Source organism: Tachyglossus aculeatus, chromosome 9, assembly GCF_015852505.1.
Source record: "Tachyglossus aculeatus isolate mTacAcu1 chromosome 9, mTacAcu1.pri, whole genome shotgun sequence".
Classification (NCBI taxonomy): Eukaryota; Metazoa; Chordata; class Mammalia; order Monotremata; family Tachyglossidae; genus Tachyglossus; species Tachyglossus aculeatus.
The window spans coordinates 16,694,290-16,715,928 of record NC_052074.1 but is presented as its reverse complement, the minus strand read 5'-3'; the positions used below and the strand labels follow the sequence as shown (position 1 = coordinate 16,715,928).

The 21,639-nt window shown below is 40.4% G+C and overlaps 1 protein-coding gene across 4 annotated transcripts in view; it reads left to right on the top strand.

Moving 5' to 3' along the window:
- PAK5 (p21 (RAC1) activated kinase 5) overlaps positions 1-21,639 on the top strand; it is a 232,499-nt gene that overhangs the window by 199,604 nt on the left and 11,256 nt on the right. For all 4 annotated transcript variants that reach the window (XM_038751594.1, XM_038751595.1, XM_038751598.1 and 1 more), the window contains 3 exons: positions 7,903-8,694; positions 18,190-18,684; positions 19,768-19,901. In XM_038751594.1, coding sequence (XP_038607522.1) covers positions 7,903-8,694; positions 18,190-18,684; positions 19,768-19,901 — 1,421 coding nt within the window. The remainder of the gene's footprint in view (positions 1-7,902; positions 8,695-18,189; positions 18,685-19,767; positions 19,902-21,639) is intronic.

The following is a 21,639-nucleotide window of genomic DNA, read 5'->3' as shown; positions in this document are numbered from 1 at the left end:
TTAACTTCTCTGTGCCTGTTACCTCATTTGTAAATGGAGAATAAAGACTATGAATCATGTGGGACAGGGATTGTGTCCAATGTGATGAACTAACTACTCCAGCGCTTAGAACAGTATCTGGCACATAGTAAGTGCATAACAAATGCCATTTTAAAAAGTCAGTAGCATTTGTTGAGTACCTACTGTGTGCAACATATTGAATTAAGTGCTTGGAAGAGTATCAAAGAATTGATACATGATCCCTGCCCTCAAGGAATTTATAAGCTACCAGAGGAGGCAGAACTTTAAATAAATTACTCAGTAATTTAAGTGCGCAGGTGACAGAGATGGGCCGAAATAGCAGTTGGAAGGTATGCAGTAGGGAGACTAGGGATTTCAAAGAGAAAACCTCCTAGAGGAGATGTGATCTCAGTAGGGTTTTGAAGATAGGGATAGGATACTTGTGGCCTGTCAGAGACCTGTATTTGGAGTTTATCATTGGTTAATAATTGCTGACTGAATTATGAACTCAAAATCAACCTCGAAGAGAGCTTTTTTTCATTATTCCATGGTTTTTTTTACTGAGTTTATATTGTGCAATCTATGCTATACATAATACATACATCTATATATGCTTAAATAGGAAGTTGTCTACCAACTCTGATGTAGTGTACTTTCCCAAGTGCTTAGTACAGTGCTGTGCACCAAGTAAGTATTCAATAAATAGGATTGATTGATTGAACTATATTTGAGCCTCTACACTTCTAATTCATAATGACTTTCTGCAGTTTCGGAAGAAGAGGATCTTACCAAGGGAGTATTTGACATAGAAAGACATCTCCTCCTTCTAGATGTGAGCTTGTTGTTGGGTAGGTACTGTCTCTATATGTTGCCGATTTGTACTTCCCAAGTGCTTAGTACAGTGCTCTGCACACAGTAAGCGCTCAATAAATATGATTGAATGAATCTCCAAGCTTGGTAAGTTTGGTCTACTAAAAATGAGTCCCTCAAGCAGTTGGGTTACCATTAATGTTTATATATTAATTTTAAGGTGAGTGTTCAGACATTGCCATTTCTTCATAAGGATTCATACACAAATCCATTACTTACCTCCTTAAGTGCCACGTATATTAGACTTCTTGACATAACCAATCCCAACCTAGATACATAATAAAATTGGAGAAATAATAGAACAAAAATGGATTATCATGCAGTGTTCTGTTTAGACTGAACCTGCATTTGTGAGCAAGTAGCAGCTAGGAATAAGCGAGCTGAACATAGCCAGTTGAGAGAACAGATTCAAGAAACATCAACTCTCTTTGGTCCCACAGCTGATCATTTGCCAATCGTAGAATTGCAACCTGGATTTTTGAAATACTACTTTTATGCATTCACTTCTTGGTCTATGTGAGCCATTTCCTCTGTTTACAATACCACATTCTGAGCGGCTGTTTGTTGGATCCTGGATTAGTGAGCATTACATGGCTGATTGCTTGTTGAGTTTTCCTTCTTACCATCTGCCACATTTGAAAGTCTTTCAGATACGAGAAGTGCGGTATTTAGGCAGAATGTAGAGGGTGTGTTACTAAAATGGAAATGAAGTAGGTCACACGGAATAGACAATTCTGTGACCGAGTATTCTGCTTTATCCTACCTGGATTGTTTAGCTCTAGTGCTGTCAAATAATAATGAATAAAGTGTTTGAGCCCAGTGCTTTTTATTACTATCTTAATTCAGAGCAGGTAGTAACAGTAAAAACCATCCTAGCAAAGAAGCCAGTCAGTCTTTAAGTTACTAGTAAATCTTGATTGCATCTTCAAGTCTTTATGGTGTTTTCAGGTACTCAGTTTCTTGCAGAATGTAGGGCAGACTTGTTACTATTTAGTTTTCATGGGGTTTTAATGGTGAAAATGTGGTTCCTGCAGTTGACCAAGGGCAAGTTTCTCTGGTCTGTTTCCAAATGGATTTTACAAAAATGTTAAGGTGTCTTTTGGGTTTGTTTTACCATGCAACAAGAAGTAGATCTGGAAGTGAGGGAGATCTTGTCCAGTTTCATCCCAGAATTTAAATTCCATAGTTTAGTCTTCAAATGCATGTGTTATCTTTCAAGTAAGATTATCTTTTCAGTAAGATGTTGTTATTTTTAATATAACGTATTTAGGAAAAAGAATGAAGTAGATGTGGCAAACCAAATCAGCATTCAGAAAGGATTTTTATAGGATGGTACTTTATGGGGAGTCTGTATGCATTTCGTGCCAGGCTAAATGTGCATACATCAGCTTTCTAAAAGTTCTACCTTAAAAGAGCAAATAGAATGCCTTCCTAGTGAACTCCAAAGGTTATAGTAGCTTTAAAAATAATAAAAGCAAGGTCTTATTAGGGTGAAACTGTTAATTACCCATGTAATTACTGTCAAGGCTAATACAGTATCTGAGAACAGAAGCTGTTTTTCTTCTCTTCTTGGGAACAAGGTAAGACAGCTGTTCTAACAGACAGATCCATTATAGCTTATCACTAGAGGACAGACCACTAAAGGAACACCATGAAATATGGCTACTGTCAGTGGTATCCAGAACAAACGCTGAAACTGTTCAGAATGCAATGGAAAGGAAATGAAATCTACTGCTTCAAAGTGTGGGCTGTAATTCAAATAGATTAGATTTCATTGATTTTAATGCCTGACAGTGTGGTGTACAATTCACCAATGCTGTTCAATTCCTTGTGTTATTGATCTATCTAAATCAGCATAATATTTTGCATTGATATAGGTGCTTGAATAAACATGGATATTGGCATTAACAAATTGACGTTAACTTATTTTTTGAACCCTAGTTAAACCAAATTGTAAGATGCTGTGCACTTGATTTTTAGCAACATCTCTTGAGTCTACTAAAATGACTCTCTTGCCATTGCTAGACCTGCTCTCATATTCTTTTATTTACATTAATCATTTAGATGATCCCAAACCTATCTTGCTAGAATAAATTTTCCCAAAATAATAATTTGGTAAATATATTAGATAATTTTTTTGTGGGAGAGGCATATAGATTTATTTTAAATGAGTTTATTCAAGCTAGTTGTATAGAACATTTAAAATTATTCACAATGGAATCTCAAACAATGGAGATATTGTAGGGACTGTTAATTTGTTTGGAGGGCTAAAGTAAAGCTAAATTTTATCTCTTTAAATTTCTATGCCCTACCTTCAGCTTCATTGTAATTCAGGTTTTATTATCAAGTATGGTTTTCCTTTAGTAAGGTAGTGCAATGATCTCTGATCATTGTTACCAGTAATGTGATAATATGAATGTCTGCTAATCATAATTCCATTTAAGTGGTAGGAATGTTCCAACCTTATAGGAAAATGGGAACATTCTGATGAAGTCTAACGTCCGAATAGCACTGTATTTTTAACTGAAGTCTTTCAAATAGCCTTAGGGTATACTGTCATTTGTTTTTGTCAGGAAATTTTTCCTATTTAACTCATGCAGGAGCTATTTTCTTGATGTTTTGACACTTGAAGTATTTATAATTTAAAAACTAATATACAGGCTAAACTTTGAATACTGGTTTTGGTCTTCACGTTTAAGTAAAGAGATAGAAAGTGATTGCTATCAGTCTGTGGAACAGTAATTGTAATATATATTTTGAGAGACTTTGGGTTTTCGTTAACAAAATAGATTATTAGGGTAAGAGATTTGTTTTAAATTAAAATCAATTATTGGACCTTTTAGCAAGATTCCTAAATACTTTTCCATCACCAACCCAACTTCCAAGTACATATAAAGCTGAATTTTCTTCCTTTTTTAGCTGCCTGCTTGACTGTTTGCTACTGTCATACAGAAATATAATTAGAAAAATATCATTCTTCATCCTGGAAAATTTCATGAAGGAGCTATACAAATTCAGTTTATTGAAAACTTATTTTGTGCTAAAACATTCAGCTCCAAAAAATATATTTTCTCCATTTTTTAAGTTGCTTTTTTCTCATATACATCCAATTTCATTAAGTGATTTGGAAATTTACACTTAATATGTTTTCTTAACTATTAAGAATTTGTGAAATATAGATTGCTATCTAAATTTAAAAGGCAAAATATTAATTTAAACAATTATAATTAACTTTCACATTTTACATATTCCACCAAATGTACCTGGAGAAACTGTTTTTCAGTTGTCAAGCTGAAGCATTGGCTTTTTATTTTATTAGTGAAAAGAATGCAGAATATTGTCTTGTAATTACCCAAAAGCTCGAGGCTTGCTTTCTTTTCCATGTGCATGTACTCTCTCTTCACATGTGTTTTTGTTTACATGTATGTATTACATAGATATGCCTTTCTGGCTTGAGTAATTTCCTTTCAGGTATTCTTGGAACTAACTGGCCTATTTTTAAATTGGCATAGTCAATTTTTTAGTTAAATTGGAAGATGATCAATGGAGAGCAGGAGAAGTGGTAAGAAGATGGTGCCAGTTTCTTATGGAGAATCAAAAGATGCTATGAAGCTCAATTAGAATTGGGAATGATATTCTCAACATCCTGCCGCTGTGCCCTACAAGAGACCTTTCTGGGCATTGTGTCTTGTGATCACATATTACCAGTGTACAGATCTGAGATCAAATTTTATGACTAGAAATTCCAAAGGACGGCAGGTTACAATTCATTGAAAAGCCATTTTACAACAGAACCTTTTTGCTTTTTCAGATACAATTGTGGGAAAGCCTAACGAAGCAAGTGTTTGCTTTTATCTTGGGCTTGTTAGCCTCATATGTTAGAAAGACAAATCTGCATGAGGAAAAATTGATGAGCAACCTCAAGTAGAACAGAAGTAAACTTGAGGTCACCATCATTTCTTAAAATATTCTTAGTATCTATTGAAACTCACTGTGTAGAGATCACTGCACTGAGTGCTTGGGAACATAAAATAGATTTAGTAGACCCAACCCCTGCCCTCAGTGAATTTACAGTCTAGATATATACAGGAGAAGGAAAATGTGGTGTTGCAGGCTCACATAGGCTACATTATATCTGGATTCTCAGGACTGTCGTTTTCTGCGTATGACACAAAACAGAATTAGAAGCAGGGGACTTCAAAGAATCTTAGAAACGATCTTCTCTATTGTCCATTTCTAATCCATCCTGGACAATGGATATAGAGCCTTTTAGGAGATTCTGGGGAATGTGTCTGCTAATTCTGTTGAATTGTACTTTCCCAAGTGCTTAGTATACGTGTCTTTCAAGTAGATCTGTTCCAGTGATTGAAAAAACCCTGTGGTTAGGGGTCTGTGGCCAAAAAGAAATGGAAGGTTGATGGTCAAGAGGATAGAGCATGGGCCTCGGTGTCAGAAGGACCTGGATTCTAATCCTGGCTCTGCCACTTGTCTGCTGTGTGACCTTGGAAAAGTCACTTCACTTCTCTCTGCCTCAGTTACCTCATCTGGAAAATGAGTAAGACTATAAACCCCATGTGGGAGATGGACTTTTTTTTAAATGGAATTTGTTAAGTGCTTACTATGTGCAAAGCACTGTTCTAAGCACTGGGGAGATACAAGGTGATCAGGTTGTCCCACGTGGAGCTGACAGTCTTCATCCCCATTTTACAGATGAGGGAACTGAGGCACAGAGAAGTTAAGGGACTTGCCCAAAGCCACACAGCTGACAATTGGCGGAGCTGGGATTTGAACCCATGACCTCTGACTGACTCCAAAGCCCGGGCTCTTTCCACTGAGCCACGCTGCTGATAAGCTTGTATCTACCCCTGTACTTAGTAGAGTGCCAGGCACGTACTAAGTGCTTAACTTGTGGTTCTTCAAATAACCAAGTCCAGATAAACTAACTCTCTGTTGTAGCAGATACCAGCAGCATTGTCTCCGGTCTCATCGTTCCAACAGGCTTCACATACTTGCAGTTCTCCATTTGAGATCAAATACCCACTTATCCTACTTGGAATGTCTTCCCCAGTCACTTCTTCAGCCCAAAATCTGAACTCATGGGTTCTCAAATAATCATAATCCCTTGATCCCTCAGGCTGCCCAAGTATAAACTAGATTAGGAGGTGCACTTTGCATTCTTCAAGTAGCTCCAGAAAACACCTACTGGGGAACAGTACAGGACAAGATGTGAGCTTAAAATCTCTTTGGTTCCAATAGCAAATGTCAAAGCCTTGAGAGTGAAGAGGAGGAGAGTTCTAGAGCTTGATGAAAAAACCTACTATGGTGGCTGAATTTGCAGGCTGGTTCTTCTGTGGCTAAAGAGTTATGAAAGGCCTGTAGTAAAGCACAGCTTGCCCTTAAGAGCTTAGCAAGCCTGAAACCTCTACTCTGGGAGAGTGATCTCGGGCCAGTGAAGGGTCCAGATTCCTGATGGACAAATATATGCCATAACCTCTATCAGATCACATTGGAAACATTCAGTTTTTAAAAATTCACACTCTCTGGCATGATTTTCTTTTTCCCTCTGAGTTTGAAATTCAGTAGTAGTATCCTGCAGGGTTGTGAACTTGTCCATTATTTGTTCAAAGATATTTATCCCCTCTAGACAAAGTAACTAAGTCCCACTGCAGTTTCCTTTTTTTGTTTGTTATGGCAGTAGCAGTATTTACTAAGTGCTTAGAGTATGAAAAGTACTGTACTAAGAGATGGGAAAAAATACACAAGTGGCTCACATGGGTTTTATTTCATACCTCTTTACCCACCCCCATGGTACTTTGCTGCAAACTTGGTCTATGTCAAATTGCAGCTGACTAGTATCACAAGCTTTTTGGCCCTTTTTCTTCCCGTTTCTATTATTCCCTTTAAGAATTGTGCCCATCAAAGGGAACATTTTGGTTTTGAGAATTTGTCACTGAGCTTCTTTCTGGCCTCATCAAATCTCCAAAATTTAATGCTTTAAAGCATGAACATTCATATACCAATCAGGTGAGAAATCTGAAATTTTCTTCCACCGATGCAATTTCAGAATATAGTGATGTCCTGGTTTCAATTTTTGGTCCTTTGGAAAAGCAGAAGATGTTAATATTTTCATGTGGCTGTTTACAATATTACATATTGATATCTTAACCATATCTGAAATAATTCCAGAGAATAATAATAATAATGTTGGTATTTGTTAAGTGTTTACTATGTGCCAAGCACTGTTCTAAGTGCTGGGGTGGATACAAGGTGATCAGGTCGTCCCACATGGGGCTCACAGTCTTCATCCCCATTTTACAGATGAGGGAACTGAGGCACAGAGAAGTGAAGTGACTTGCCCAAGGTCACACAGCTGACAAGTTGTGGAGCCGGGATTAGAATCCACGACCTCTGACTCCCAAGACCAGGTTCTTTCCACTGAGTCATGCTGCTTTAATGTATGCATTTACCTTCCCTAGTATTAATCATTAAAATTTTAAGCATCTTCACTTTGGAAAAGTTTTTATTTCAAATACTTATGCTGGTAAATAATAATAATAATAATAACAATAATGAATAACTGTGGTATTTGTATGTGCTTACTATGAGCCAGGCACTGTACTTGTATCATCGGGGTAGATAACAAGATAATTGGGATGAACACAGTCCCTGTCCCAGTTTCAATCCCTGTTATACAGATGAGAAAATTGAGGCACAAGGAAGTTGTGACTTGCCTAAGGTCCCACAGCAAACAAGTGGCAGAGCCAGGATTACACACATAGTTGACATCAAATAATAACACTGTTCATACAGTTTTTAGAATTTTTTGTGTGTCTCATTGGTGATAGGCTATGCTTAGGAAAAGAATTAGTAAACTGTTTTCTGTGGTTCAGTTCTCTACTGTAATTTTTGAAAGTCATCTCTTCCTCTTGGCAGGCCAATCCTTTATAGGTGGTTTTTGTGAAAGCATAGAATATGAAGGAGAAAAGCTTTTTTTTTTCCCCTCCAAAAATTATTTTTTTTTGTTCTTTCCAGACAATCGTTAGGGGGAACAAGCCACGAAAAGAGACTTCAATCAACGGACTGCTCGAAGAGTTTGACAATATCTCTGTCACCCGTTCCAACTCCCTCAGGAAGGAGAGCCCTCCCACCCCTCATCAGGGAAACTCAAACCATGTGCGAGGCCATTCAGAGGAAAATGGCTTCATAACTTTCTCTCAATATTCCAGTGAATCAGATACAGCCACAGACTATGTGACCGACAAGTATAGAGATAGAAGCATCTATGGCGAAGAGTTAGACCGATCTTATAAAGGCAGCCACGGGGCCAAGCAAAATGGGCACGTCATGAAAATGAAGCCCGACGACGTCTACTATTCGGATATGAGGTTGTTCAAATCCGATATTTCCAGGTTTCCTTCAGATTACCATGCACACATGGAAGCGCTAAATAAACCAAGTGAATATAGTGGCCTCCCCTGGGACTATCAGAGGGTCTCTAGTGCATCCCCTCTAGATTATCGGGATCCTTTTCAGTACATGCCTTCTCGAACTGCAGGCACCAGTGAGTGCTCCAAGGAAAGTCTGGAATATGGTGAAAGTGAGTGGGGGCCGTCGGTGGATGATTACGACAAGAGGCCAAAGTCGTCCTATGTAAATAAGACGAGTCCTCAGCCTGCCATGAGACAGAGATCCAGGTCGGGTTCTGGGCTACAGGAACCAATCATCCCATACGGAGCAGGTGCATTCAAGTCAAACCAACAGGGATACTCATACAGCTCCTACACTTACCCCCGCCTGTCAGAACCTGCAACGTGCATTCCAAAGGTAAAGTTCACAGCCCATGTTTTCATTCAGTCTTACTGTGCACAGAGCACTGTACGAAGTGTACTTCCTAATAGACAGGGTTTTCTTTTGGGGTATTGCTGTATTCAAAAGAGGGATTTTACGGACCACAGTAACACCATGGATGTCAATCAATCAGTCATATTTATTGAGCACTTACATTGGGCAGAGCACTGGAGCAGCATCATCGTTATCCTTATGAATGGGAACATGCTTCTGAAGTGGAGTCTTTAAAGGCCTAATAAGGATGGCATTTTATTCAGTGAGATTTTAGATATTCTTTGATCAACAACTCTAATATTACAGTTCCTGGGTCAGACCAGTGGTTTATCTACCCTAATGTTCTGTCTCAGACATTGCAACATAGGATGCCTGAAAGATTTCTGCTATCCATTCAACTGATTAGAGATACCTAGTATCCCTAATTTTCCTTCTAATAAACACATTGTGACATTCTCATCCATGAATTTATTACGGCCCTTTATAGACTTACTGGTATTCTCTGCCCAAACAACTTTCTGTAGTATCCATGTCACTTGCTTACCACCAACGGGGTACTGTTTTTTTCTCCTCCTCTGTCTTGAAGTAACTGCTTCGAACTTTGATGAGTGATTCTTCCCCCCCCCCCCCCCAATCAAATTTTTGTGGCATTTGGTGAACACAATTTCATACTCATACAGGACACACTCTTCATGATCTGGAAAATGCCAATCATATCCCTTCTCATCCTCTGTTTTCCCAGACTAATCTTTTCCACCTTTCCTCATATGTAGGCTCTTCTGTCCATTTTATCACAATGCTCCACACACAGTGAGTGCTCAGTAAATACCATTGATGGATAGATTGATCATTTTAGTTGCTTCTCTTCTGGAAAGGTGCCTTTATAAAAGACAAAGAAATGGAAACTTTTATATATTCCCTGAAATAATATTGGTATAACCTGAAATAGAAAGTATAGTAATAGTAATAATGGTATTTGTAAGTGCTATGTACCAAGTACTGTACTAAGCACTGGGAAAGAGACAAGACAATTAGATTGGACCCAGCCCCGTAAGGTGTTCACAGTCCAGGGGGGTGAGAGAAGAGGTATTGAATCCATCTTTTTATAGGTGAGGAAGCTGAGGCACAGAGACGTTGAGTGACTTGCCTAACGTTGCACAGTAAGCAAGTGGCAGAGCCAAGATTAGCATCCAAAGTCCTCTAACTCCCAGGCCTGTGCTCTTTCCACTAGGCCAGGCTGCTCTTCAGCTCTGCTGCTCAGGCCAGTCTCTTTCATCTAATTTAGATTTTTTAATAGAACTGAGCAATGAACTTTTTTGAAGAACCAAACATTTATTTTGAGATACCTTTTATATTCAAGAGGCATAAAGCTAATTCAGTAAATCAGTGCCTGGCACTGAAATTCAGTCATCACTTCTGCAGAGTGCTGTGAAATTGAGGATGGGAAGTGACAATAGAATTTAGCTCGAATTTCAGCGTAGCCTATGCATGGACCCCCACACACACATGACACCGTGCGTGACTGCACACACATAAAATGGTATTCTTCGTAGCTGGAAGTAAGGGATACTCAGTGAATATTTGAGGATATAGATACAATGCATTAAGGAAATGTTTCTTACCACAGCAGGTGATGAACATACAGAGTTTGTCATAAAGAAGTTCTGCAGGCAAGAAATAGCAGAATGTAACTTACTGACTCAGTTATATTATACTCTCCCAAGTCCTTAATACAGTGTTCTGCACACAGGAAGCACTCAATAAATACAATTGACTGATATCAGGAGGTTAAAGGATGGTTAAATAAATTAATGGATTAGTGATCCCCACTGAGCTACTAGAGGGAAAGTTAAGGATGGAGAGGGAATGTTGTTAGGGAAGTTTAACACTAAACACTAGAATAGGGTAACCGTCACCCTATAACTCCATGCAGCCCATTGCCACAGAATGGGCCATTGTTCTATCCCACTAATAATATTCCTTATATTATGCAATTCAGTGTAAGTGATCTTCTTTTCTGGAAGAAGAAACTGGGGAACAGGAAAGTTGACATGATCTTCTTCAAAGTCCTAGAAGAAACAGGATAGAATTGAGTTCTCAATGTCCAGTTAGCTGACTTTAAACGATGTGCAGAGAAGCATCTGTTTCATGCATTTGAACTTCCCCTCCCCCATCATGGGAAAAGTAGACAAGATAATTACTTTGCAAATGGCAATTTGGTTCCAAGTATCTTTCTGGGTCCTGTAATAAGAAATAGTAGCAATATTGCTAACATTATCATGTGTGACAATAATTAAACATAGGGGATTAAGGAGAAAACCTAGGACCCACCACCCTCTGATTCCCCCCTTCAACCATGTAACCTCTCAAAACCCATCTTTTTCACCCACATGAGTGGAAGTGGAAAGCGAAGAAAGCAATCTGACCTGGTGAAAAGAGCATGGGCCTCAGAGTCAGAGAACCTGGGTACTAATCCTGGCAATGCCACTTATCTGCTGTGTGACCTTGGGCAAATCACACAACTTCTCTGTGTCTACAGTACCTCATTTGTCCCTCTATCCCTATCAGTCATCAGCTCCCTGTATCACCGACTGACATATTCACTTTCAATCTTCCCCCACCTATCTGGTTATTTAAAAGGGTGCCTTTGCCCTAGAGGATATTATTATTATTATTGTGGTATTTGTTAAGCACTTACTATGCGCCATGCACTGTTCTAAGCACCGAGGTAGATACAAGGTTGTCCCACAGGGGGCTCACAGTCTTAATTCCCATTTTACAGTTGAGGTAACTGAGGCACAGCAAAGTTAAGTGGCTTACCCAGAGTCACACAGCAGACAAGTGGCAGAGCCGGGATTAGGACCCATGTCCTCTGACTCTCAAGCCCGGGCTCTTATATGCAGATGAATCAATGCTTGCTCTGGAAAGCTGGGTATTAGGAAAACATAGCCTATCCTCATTCTTTTCAAACTCTTTCCATTGTGCTCCTAGAGAGAATCTTTAGAACTCCTGTGCTTCAGCTTACCTCCACCAAGGAAAATAATTTCACAAAACCTTTCCCGACCTTGGTGGATGGATACTTACTGAGTCAATATTCTATACAGCAGTGACAATGCCTAAATCCATCAATGACTCCCAGAAATGAACAGCAGGTTTTTGTCTCTCGAATAACCAGAGAACCCTGCTTTCAGAAGTGCATTAGTAGCTTAATGGTTTATTAAATGAAAATCCTGCCTTGAATCTGTTATCCTACAATTGTGTTTGTATTTCAAGAATAAATGCAAAGGGGTATTTTAAGGGCTGTTTAGATACAAACCCTTCAAATTTTAATAAGAATTTATGTTTTGTTTGGGTTTTTTAAAATGATATTTGAGCACTTTCTCCGTGCCAGGCACATAGGGGAAGCTCTGGGGAAGATATGAACTTATCAGGTTGGACACAGTTCATGTTCCATGTGGGGCTCAGTCTTAATTTCCATTTTACAGATGAAGGTACCAGGGCACAGAGAAGTTAAGTGACTCACCCAAGGTCACATAGCATACAAGTGTGTGAATCAGATTAGAACCCAGGTCCTTCTGACTCCCAGCACCTTGCTCTATCCATTTGACCACACTGCTTTTCATATGATGCTGAAGGATATTCATCCCATCTCATAAGATACCTAATAGCAGATTTAGCTCAGTATTTTTTAACTGTATTCCAGAAGGTTTCCTTTACCATTTGAATCGACCCATTTTTCCCATAAATAATGTTCCTTTTTAAAAAAATCTGTTTAATTTCTGCTACACAAAATGGAAATCAGCTGGCATTATCCCAGCCCCACAATAAAAGGCCATAGTGTTAAAATAATCATGTGAATAATATTCTGCATCAGTGAACCCATTCCACTCAGGAGCCATAGGACATTCTGTTTCACCCTGGTGTATTGATGGATTCCATGTCAGAGCTTAATCTGCTCTTCTGACCCGATCATGCATAAGGTCTGGATTTTGTGGATCTCCTTTGGGAGGTTAATTGAATATAACAACATAAGGCCAAAGAAAAAGAGACCAAAATATAGACGTCTTGATCTTAAAGTCAGTGTTCACATTTATTTCTTCATTCGTAGATATGCGTTACAGTAGGAAACTAGAAAACGCAAAGATATTTTTCCGATTTTCTTTTTGTCAGTCACGTTAAAAAAATAAGAATTGCACAGCATTGTGTCTCCAATAGCGGCAGCAAAGAATGCTTTAATGTTTAGACTGTGAGCCCCAAGTGAGACCGGAACTGTGTCCAGCCTGATTATCTTATAGATACTCTGATGCTTAATATACTGTTTGGCACACAATGATTGTCTAATGGTTATTATTATTCTTATTTTTATTGGGAAAGTGTAATGGTATCACTATTCACACCCATCCTTAAAGTCAGCGGTATTATGTTTGTTCCTCAAAAACTCATCTCAACTTAATCACAGTGTTTACTTAACCCTTCTCTGGCTATTTAACATTCCTAAAGGTATTGAATAACATCTGAAGTACGCAAATGATGAAATATTTACTTGAAATCAGAAGTGTTGTTAAGTTCCTTTTGAAGTTTTGTGACCCTCCCTCCTTCCTGCCACAGAACCTGATTCTCTTGGCATTCGCTTAGTCCCTGGAAGCTTGGTGCTTGAGGTGGTGTGTTTAACCTGAATAATTGAGCATATGGGCTAAGTTCACAGTCTCTTTCAGTGTATGTGGCACGAGTATGACTGGGGGTAGATGGGGAGACTCTGAAGAACTCTGACCTCCACGTGTTGGATATTGCTGCACATGTGCAGGCTGAGGTGTGCATGGCCAGTGGGTGAGTGTCAAAACCAGAGGAAGACCCAAATTTACCAAAATTCCTGGCAGACAGCAAGGAAGCACTTCCCTCCTCCACCGTACCCATGGATGCCTGATGAGAGAAAACAGAGTAGGAAGAAAAATACCAACAGCCTGCTCATCTTGGGTTGTGGTGACTGAAATCCAAAGAAAGATTGGGAAGTGATGGCCTAACTGCCCACAAAAGGACAGGCTCAGAGGTGGGGGAGGTGGAGAGGGCAGCCCCTGAAGTAGCTGTCTACCATTTTGGGGGAGTCACTCCTTTTCTTGTTTCTGCTTCCTTGGGCATAGTTTTGGGCACTGTTGTGTGTCCGTTGAAAGCATTCCCAGGTCAGATGATTTAAGTGTTTGGTTCGCTTGGATTTGACATGTAATTTATGGGTATATTAAACAGATGCTCGAGTGGCTTCAAAAAGAGAAAAGGTGGGGAGCAATAGTGCTGGCTAACGTTTCCCAAGAGAAACACATCTGCAACTTATTTGGGTGAATGTGTCCTACAGCCCATCTTCAGCACTGCAGGCGAGCAGGGGAATTGGGGGGGTGGGGGGCAGGATAGGGGACAGGCAGGTCTCTTCCACACAGTGGTCCACAGCAGAGGGATCATGTTCTCTGAATCGTTTCTCCCTCCTATTGCGCAGCGGAGTTTCACCACAAACTCCTTGTCACTGTGCAGCAGCCTCCGGTGACAAATGGATGCTGCGGCAAATTTTTCTTTTCTTTTCCTCCCTACCCTCCCTTCATCTTTTTTTGCAGTCTTAGCATAAAATGGTCAAATGATGTTCCACCGCAGAATTCAATTTCACAGTTCAGTTAGGTCCTTGATTACACTGCCAAATTCAGATTAATGTGCATTTAACTAACATGGATCAGGAGGCTTCTGGCTGGCAGCCAGAGGTAATAGTAGCAATTGATAGCTGTGTAGCCTTTTATGCCCTGTCCACTCCTGTGCACCACTGGTGAAATTGATTGATTAAATGAATTCATTGCTATAATTATTTGTAATTGTGATACATTGTGAGCCCGTGTCTCACCCTCTCCTTGGAGATGTTGCCCTCATTGCCCGAGGGTATTTCTGTTGTTGTTAACCGGGATTATTCATTTTCAGATAATGCCGATTTTTTTTTTCGTCCCTCATTCATACTTTTTGAAAGTGTTTTAATGGAGACGTAGAAGAGCAAACATCTCGCTTCATACTTGTCAAGAATTCATTTATTTTGAGTACAAGAAAGATGCCGGAGAAGCTTGAATGAATCATTAACTGGAAGTCGGGCATGTGTCATTAACTGCTTCAACATGAAAAGGAATAGGGCTGTTCGCACATAGTTTTTGTGTTTTAAAAATCTCTTGCTGAGATGAATCCCTCCCCAGTTGTTACTGGGTTTGGGGGAAATTAGTGGTTTTGTGACACTGCAGTTAAACATTTTGTCAATCAACATGGTGGTTTGAAAAATAGTAAATTCAATTAGTCTTCTAATTTCAATGTGCAATTAGGAAGCCTCCTGTAAACTATGTAGTCCATACTGCCAATAGAAAGAGAACTCTGTGCCCATCTTATTCCAAGAAGATTGTCTTTTTAAGTCTTTTATCTTTCTCTGATATACCACAGTTTTCTACTTTCCAAACCATGAATTTCAGCAGAAGGATAAATAGGGGGTGGGAATCTTTTTACATTGTTTGAAATGTTTGAAAAGTCTGGTGGCAGGGAAGAATTGTTCAGGGCCATTTTGCAGTCAAAATTCCTTGGCCTTTTTTGGTAACTGTTCTGAGATTGCACACTTTCATTTTGTTATAATTTCTAGAGATTTATCTATCTGCATGTAGGACCCACACATTTGTTCTAGTTCTAGGGATTGCTTTGTTCACGGGGCGGTGAGTGTGGCAGTGAGCACGTGTACTAGGGGATAGATTCGTGGCAGCCGTGGGAGAGGAGGTGTTGCAGAGGAAAAGGCAGCAGTGGCAAGCAGATATTGCTCTGGGGGAGGTGGAAGTGGATGAGGCAATGGTGAGCGGCATTACGGGGCTTAGGGAGAGATAGGCATGGAGTCAGCCTGCTGACAGGGGAAGGTTTGAGCCACCTCCCTCCCCCACCCCTTTGGACTCTGAAATGTGATCTTCCCCCTGTCGTCCAGGCTCTGACTAAAGCCAGGGCAGGTTTTTGCCCTGTTGGAAGCAAGGCCAGCAACAAAAATTCTTCACTGGGGACTTCTATATGTTAACAATCCTGCAGCCTCAATAACATGGAAGCCAGGTGCCATAAAACTTCATATGCGTATTTGTGTGATTTTGGACATTTGGGACTGCTTTTTAGCAGGGGTATTTAAGCTCTTCTTATGAGCAAGGAACTGTCCGAAGCACAGGGGTAGATATAAGCTAATCAGGTTGGACACAGCCCATGTCCCACATGGGGCTTACCATCTTGATCCTTATCTCACAGATGAGGTAACTGAGGCACAGAGAAGTTGAGTGACTTGCCCAGATCACATAGCAGATACATTGGTAGAGCTGGGATTAGAACCCAGCTCCTTATGACTCCCAGGGCTAGACTTTATCCACAAGGCAATGCTGCTTCTCTTAAACCTAGTTTTAAAGCTAGAAACTCTGTACCAGCAGTAATTGAGTGCAGAAAAATACTCTGAAATGCCATAGTTCATTCCAGAGAGTTACAGGTAGCCTATACTTCCAACAGATCAACATTGACACAACCCAAGACTTGTAAATGAATATTATAGGATTATAGGAATTGGCGTGTCCAAACAAGTCAATATTCTTTTATTCTGACTGGGATAACAAATTAATTGTATTTACTGAGTACTCACTGTGTGCAGAGCACTGTTCTAAGCCCTTGGGAAAGTGCAATACAACAGAGTTGGTGGTTAGTTGCTACTCATTTGTATATCTAATGAGCAGTTGAAACCCGGTTAAAATAAAACAGGATATTAATGTTCTCTAAAAGATCATGTTTTACCTCTAGATTTGAAAATGGACTCAGGCACTGGAGTTTGGCAGCAAATAACCAGAAAAGAGCATATCAGATGCCAAACAACGCACTTCAACCAGTAGGCCTTACACCCCATGTCTGCGTGGACTTGGTTCGTCAAGCCATCCCACATCTCTAACTATAATTCATGGTGGAAATGATTAGTAACAGCCATTTAAGATACACTGTAGTGTCACCACCACCATGTTGAGTGACTTAATGGCCACAACTAAAGATGACATCCATAACTTCAGATTCCATAGGGTCCAACAGTTCAGTAGACCACCTTTGATTTTTCACACCTTGCTCTTGTTGAGAAAAAATATGTGTATAAAAATGGAAGAGCCACGGCTACTCTAAAATGGAACTTTTGATTTTAAAATTTTCCTATTTTCCAATACCATTTTAAGCTTGTAGGCAGAGAATGTTTCTACCAACTCTATGTCATATTCTCCCAAGCACTTATAGTGCTCTGCACACAGTAAGTGCTCAATAAATAAGATTGATTGAAAAAAGAATTAAACAAAAGCTACTCTCGCTCACAACATTTATCCATTGCCTTCATTTTATGTCCAAGGGATCATTTTATTTACCCAGTTACTTCTGACACTGCAACTGCCCTATTTTGGTTCCATTATTGCATGTATATTATATGTTTATCTTTTGTTGGCTGTGTCTATACTTGAATGAGAATAACAGCTGTGGATTCATATTAATTTGAATTAATGTATTTACATTCCAGTGGCATTTTTATGATCTAGGCCCATTGGGGAGTATGAACAAGCAAATTACTTTGAATCTAGATCTGAGAGTCTTCTCGTGGCCAAGCTAATAATGAAGGGCATCTGGACGCAAATCCATTCTCCTATCTTCAACTTACAAAAGTATCTAGATTGTATCAATTCAAGATTCAAATATACGTAGAACACCTTAATCTAGTGGAAAGAGCAAAGATCTGGTTCACAGTCTCAGGCCTGCCACTGACTCGACTCTGTGTTTTAACCTCTCTGACTCAGTTTATGGATATCTAAAATGGGGATAGCAATAACTTTCACTTTGAACTGCATGGGAATATTGTGAAGCTAAAATGTCATAGCTGATGTGAAGGCATTTTGGAAAAAATGAAAGTTCTATAAAATTCAAGGTAGTATTTGTCTTAGAAGCAGCATGGCCCAGTGGACAGAGCAAAGGTCTGGGAATCAGAAGGACCTAGGTTCTAATCCCAGGTCTTCCAACTTGCCTGCTCTGTGATTTTGGGCAAGTCACTTATATTCTCCATGCTTCAGTTTCCTCATTTGGAAAATAGGGATTAAGACTGTGAGTCCCTTATGGGACATGGACTGTGCCTAACCTCAGTGCTTAGTACAGTGCCTGGCACATAGTAAGCACTTAGCACTTACCTTAAAAAAAGAAAACTGGATCCTCTTAGATCTTTTTCTAGCTGAAAAATAAATTGGAAGATGAGCTATCCCGGTGTGCATTGTGGGCATAACCTGGTAATTCAGGTTGTTGCTAGGAAATCCTGGATAAGATCAAGACCAGTTAAGAAATGTGGCCTGCTCCAAGTCTTTAGGTTACAAACATGACTCATTGCATAAGTGATTGGCTTCAAAGCCACTGGGGTTAATGTTTTCATCTCTCTTTGCCTCCTAGGTGGATTATGAGCGAAGCCAGATGGCTATTAGCCCTCCCCTGTCTGGATCAGACACCTACCCCCGAGGCCCAACAAAACTACCTCAAAGTCATGACAGAGTTAACTATTCCACCAGCGGCTACCAGTATCCCCCTGGGTATCACAAAGCGGCTCCCTACCACCACCAGCCTTGTCTCCAATCCAGTTCCCATTACATCTCCACAGCTTCTTATCCAAGCTCTCCGAGTATACCTTCAAGTGCTTACCCCCCACCCAGTTGGGGATCGTCCTCGGACCAGCAGCCCTCCAGAGTGTCCCATGAGCAATTTCGAGCTGCGCTACAGCTGGTCGTCAGCCCAGGGGACCCCAGGGAGTACTTGGACAACTTCATCAAAATTGGAGAAGGGTCAACTGGAATTGTCTGCATTGCAACAGAGAAGCATACAGGAAAACAAGTCGCTGTCAAGAAAATGGACCTCAGGAAGCAACAAAGAAGAGAACTTCTCTTTAATGAGGTAACCATGAAAAGATTGGGCCTGCCAGAATGCTAGACACCTACAGCTTGCATTGAGAAATTCCACAACTTGAGATGCACTGTCTGAAGTCACCCTCTTGCTGTTCTCTAAAAAGGCTCTGTTTTCTAAGTTTCCTTCATTAGATCAATCAGTTGTACTTGTTGAGTGCTTAGTCCTTTGTGAGGAGGACTGTACTAAGCACTTGGCAGAACTCATTAAAGTTAGTAGACATGATGCTAGAAGGGGGAGACACACTAAAATGTCTTTCAGGTAGGGGGAAGCAACTGAGTTTAAAGGTATGTACTTAAGTTCCATTGTGGGGAGGGTTGAGGTGAGTATCTAGTTGCTTAGGAAGTGAGGTCTCAAATACCTAGGCGATGCAGTAGAGGTTGGAGAGATGAGAGATAAGTCAGGGAAGACTTCTTGGAGGAGATGTGCTTTTAGTAGAGCTTTGCAGACAGGGAAAGAGGTGGCCAGCCAGATGAGAAGGGGAAAAGAGTTCCAGGTAAGCAGGGGGCTGTCAGCCGAGAGGTCAGACTTCCCCCTTCAAGCCTTGACCCCTCCTCCTCAGACTTTTTGTCTGCATACAAGTTGTCCATATTATTTTTGTTGAAAACTGGATGTCAGCCCCAGCTTGCATGTTCTTCCTTTTGACAATGATAAGGGGATTCGAGAGGAAGTTAAGTGTAGGAGTGAAAGGCCTCCAGCATTCTTGAATGCCCAAACTGCAAATGCCCAAAATGTAACAGCACCTAAACTGGGCATCTACTGATCTTGCTATGTCCCAGATGTGGTAAGGAGCAAGAGTTGCTGGAGATTGGTGCCAAGGAGAGTGATCATTTGGATCCCATTTCTGGGACATTTCACCATCTTTCTAAAATTATCTAGGATCTACAAAAATCTGGGCCTGTCCTAGCTAAACCAGGACACATAATCTTCTCATAAAGATTCTAAGAGACAAACTGCAAGGTGTTAACCACAGGAAGAAAATGAGGGCTTTTACCTTCTTCATAATCTGAATTAAATGCAAGGAGGAAAAGAGCACTCTTGAATATTTGTTGTCTTTCTCTGTCTTTTGTTCAGGTTGTAATAATGAGAGACTACCACCATGACAATGTGGTTGACATGTACAACAGCTACCTTGTAGGTGATGAGTTGTGGGTGGTCATGGAGTTTCTAGAAGGTGGTGCTTTGACAGACATAGTTACTCATACCAGGTAAGTTTATTTAGTACCAAAAGAGCATGGGGTCTGTTTAACGTACTGAACTGTTTTTCCTGAGACATAAACTAATTTGGAACTAATTTTGAAGTAGTTGTTACCTCAAGTAATAACAATAATAATAGTAATTGTGGTGCTTGTGCTTATTTTGTGTCAAGCACTGTACTAAGCACTGGGGTAGATAATCAAGAATAAGTAGCTTAGTGAATAAGAGAATAATGACCAACCCAAAAGGGGAAGGGGAGGTCAAAACGATGTCCTTTAAAGCCAGACTCACCAAGGTACTCTGATTTTTTTTTAATTCAGTAGTATTTGTTAAGTGCTTACTATGCGTAAATCACTGTTCTAAGCATAGGTAGATACAAGTTAATCAGGCTGGATGCAATCCCTATCCCACATGAGGCTCAAAGTCTTAAGTAGGAGGGAGCACAGGTATTGAGTCCCCCATGGGATTATCTTCAATTGTAAATAAAATATTGAGACAAGGCCATAGGATTTTAAAGATAACACCATTATCACCATTTTCAAGAAGAACAGGAAAACTGACTGGAAGTCATTGTTGAATCTCCTTAGGCTCTATCTATGGAATATTCCTAGCCAGAGTCTTCCTGGACTAGCCATTTGAAGATAATCATAAACCGAGCTCTCTCAAAAGCATAATGTGGCTTCATCCCACAGTGAGGCAAAGCAGACAGTGTCTGTGCTGCATGTCAGATACAGGAGAAGTGCAGAGAATGTCACAGCCACTCCATAGTAGTTGTCCCCAGAGTTGGAGCCAATCATACTGACTGGTATGCATTGACTAATCCCTGGGGATGACTGATCAGTGCATACCAGCAAGTACAATTTATCGATTCCAACTCTGGGGGCCAAGGGCTTTGGAGACCGTTGTTCCACAGTTTTGTGCATTAGAGCTCCCAGTATAAAGGGGATGTCTGCTGGAGAATGGGCAAGTCACTTCACTTCTCTGGACCTGAGTTACCTCATCTGAAAGATGGGGAGCGAGATTGAGCCCCATGTGGAACAGGGACTGTGTCCAACCCAATTTGCTTGTATCCATCCCAGCACCTAGTACAATGCCTGGCATGTAGCCAGCGCTTAACAAGTACCATAATAGTAATTATTATTATTATTATGGCTCAACGCAGCTCCATTCCGGTCTTTGAGGGGAGCAGGTACTCCAGGTCACACTCAGCCCCCCAAGTAGCCTACAGCTGCTCTGCAAGCCCTTTCTAGTTTTCCTGGATATACATCCAGTCCTCTGTTGACTGTGTTCCCCCATCTCAGCCTGGCTGTAACTTTATGGATGCCCTTCCATAGCCTGTGAGTATGTCCCCATGTTCACTACCCAGTCTGTGTGTGTCTGCATTTCCTCCTCCGTGGTCTCACATATGTATCTGAGTGTTTCTCACCGTACAAAGCACCGGTGTAGATACGGTCTGTGGCAGATACTGGGTTGGACACAGTCCCTGTCCCACATAGGGATCACAGTCTTAGTCCTCATTTTACAGATGAGGTAACTGAGGCACAGAGATGACTTACTGAAGATCACACAGCAAACAAGTGGCAGAGGCGGGATTAGAATCCAGGTCCTGTGACTCCCAGGCTTTGCCCTTTCTGCTAGGCCGTGCTGCTTCTCACAGTGTGGTTATTTAGATGCAGAATCCATGTGGACTTTTTTTTTTTTACAGGAACCTGATTCAGTGCTTGTAGAGTTTTATGAGCTTTTACAAGT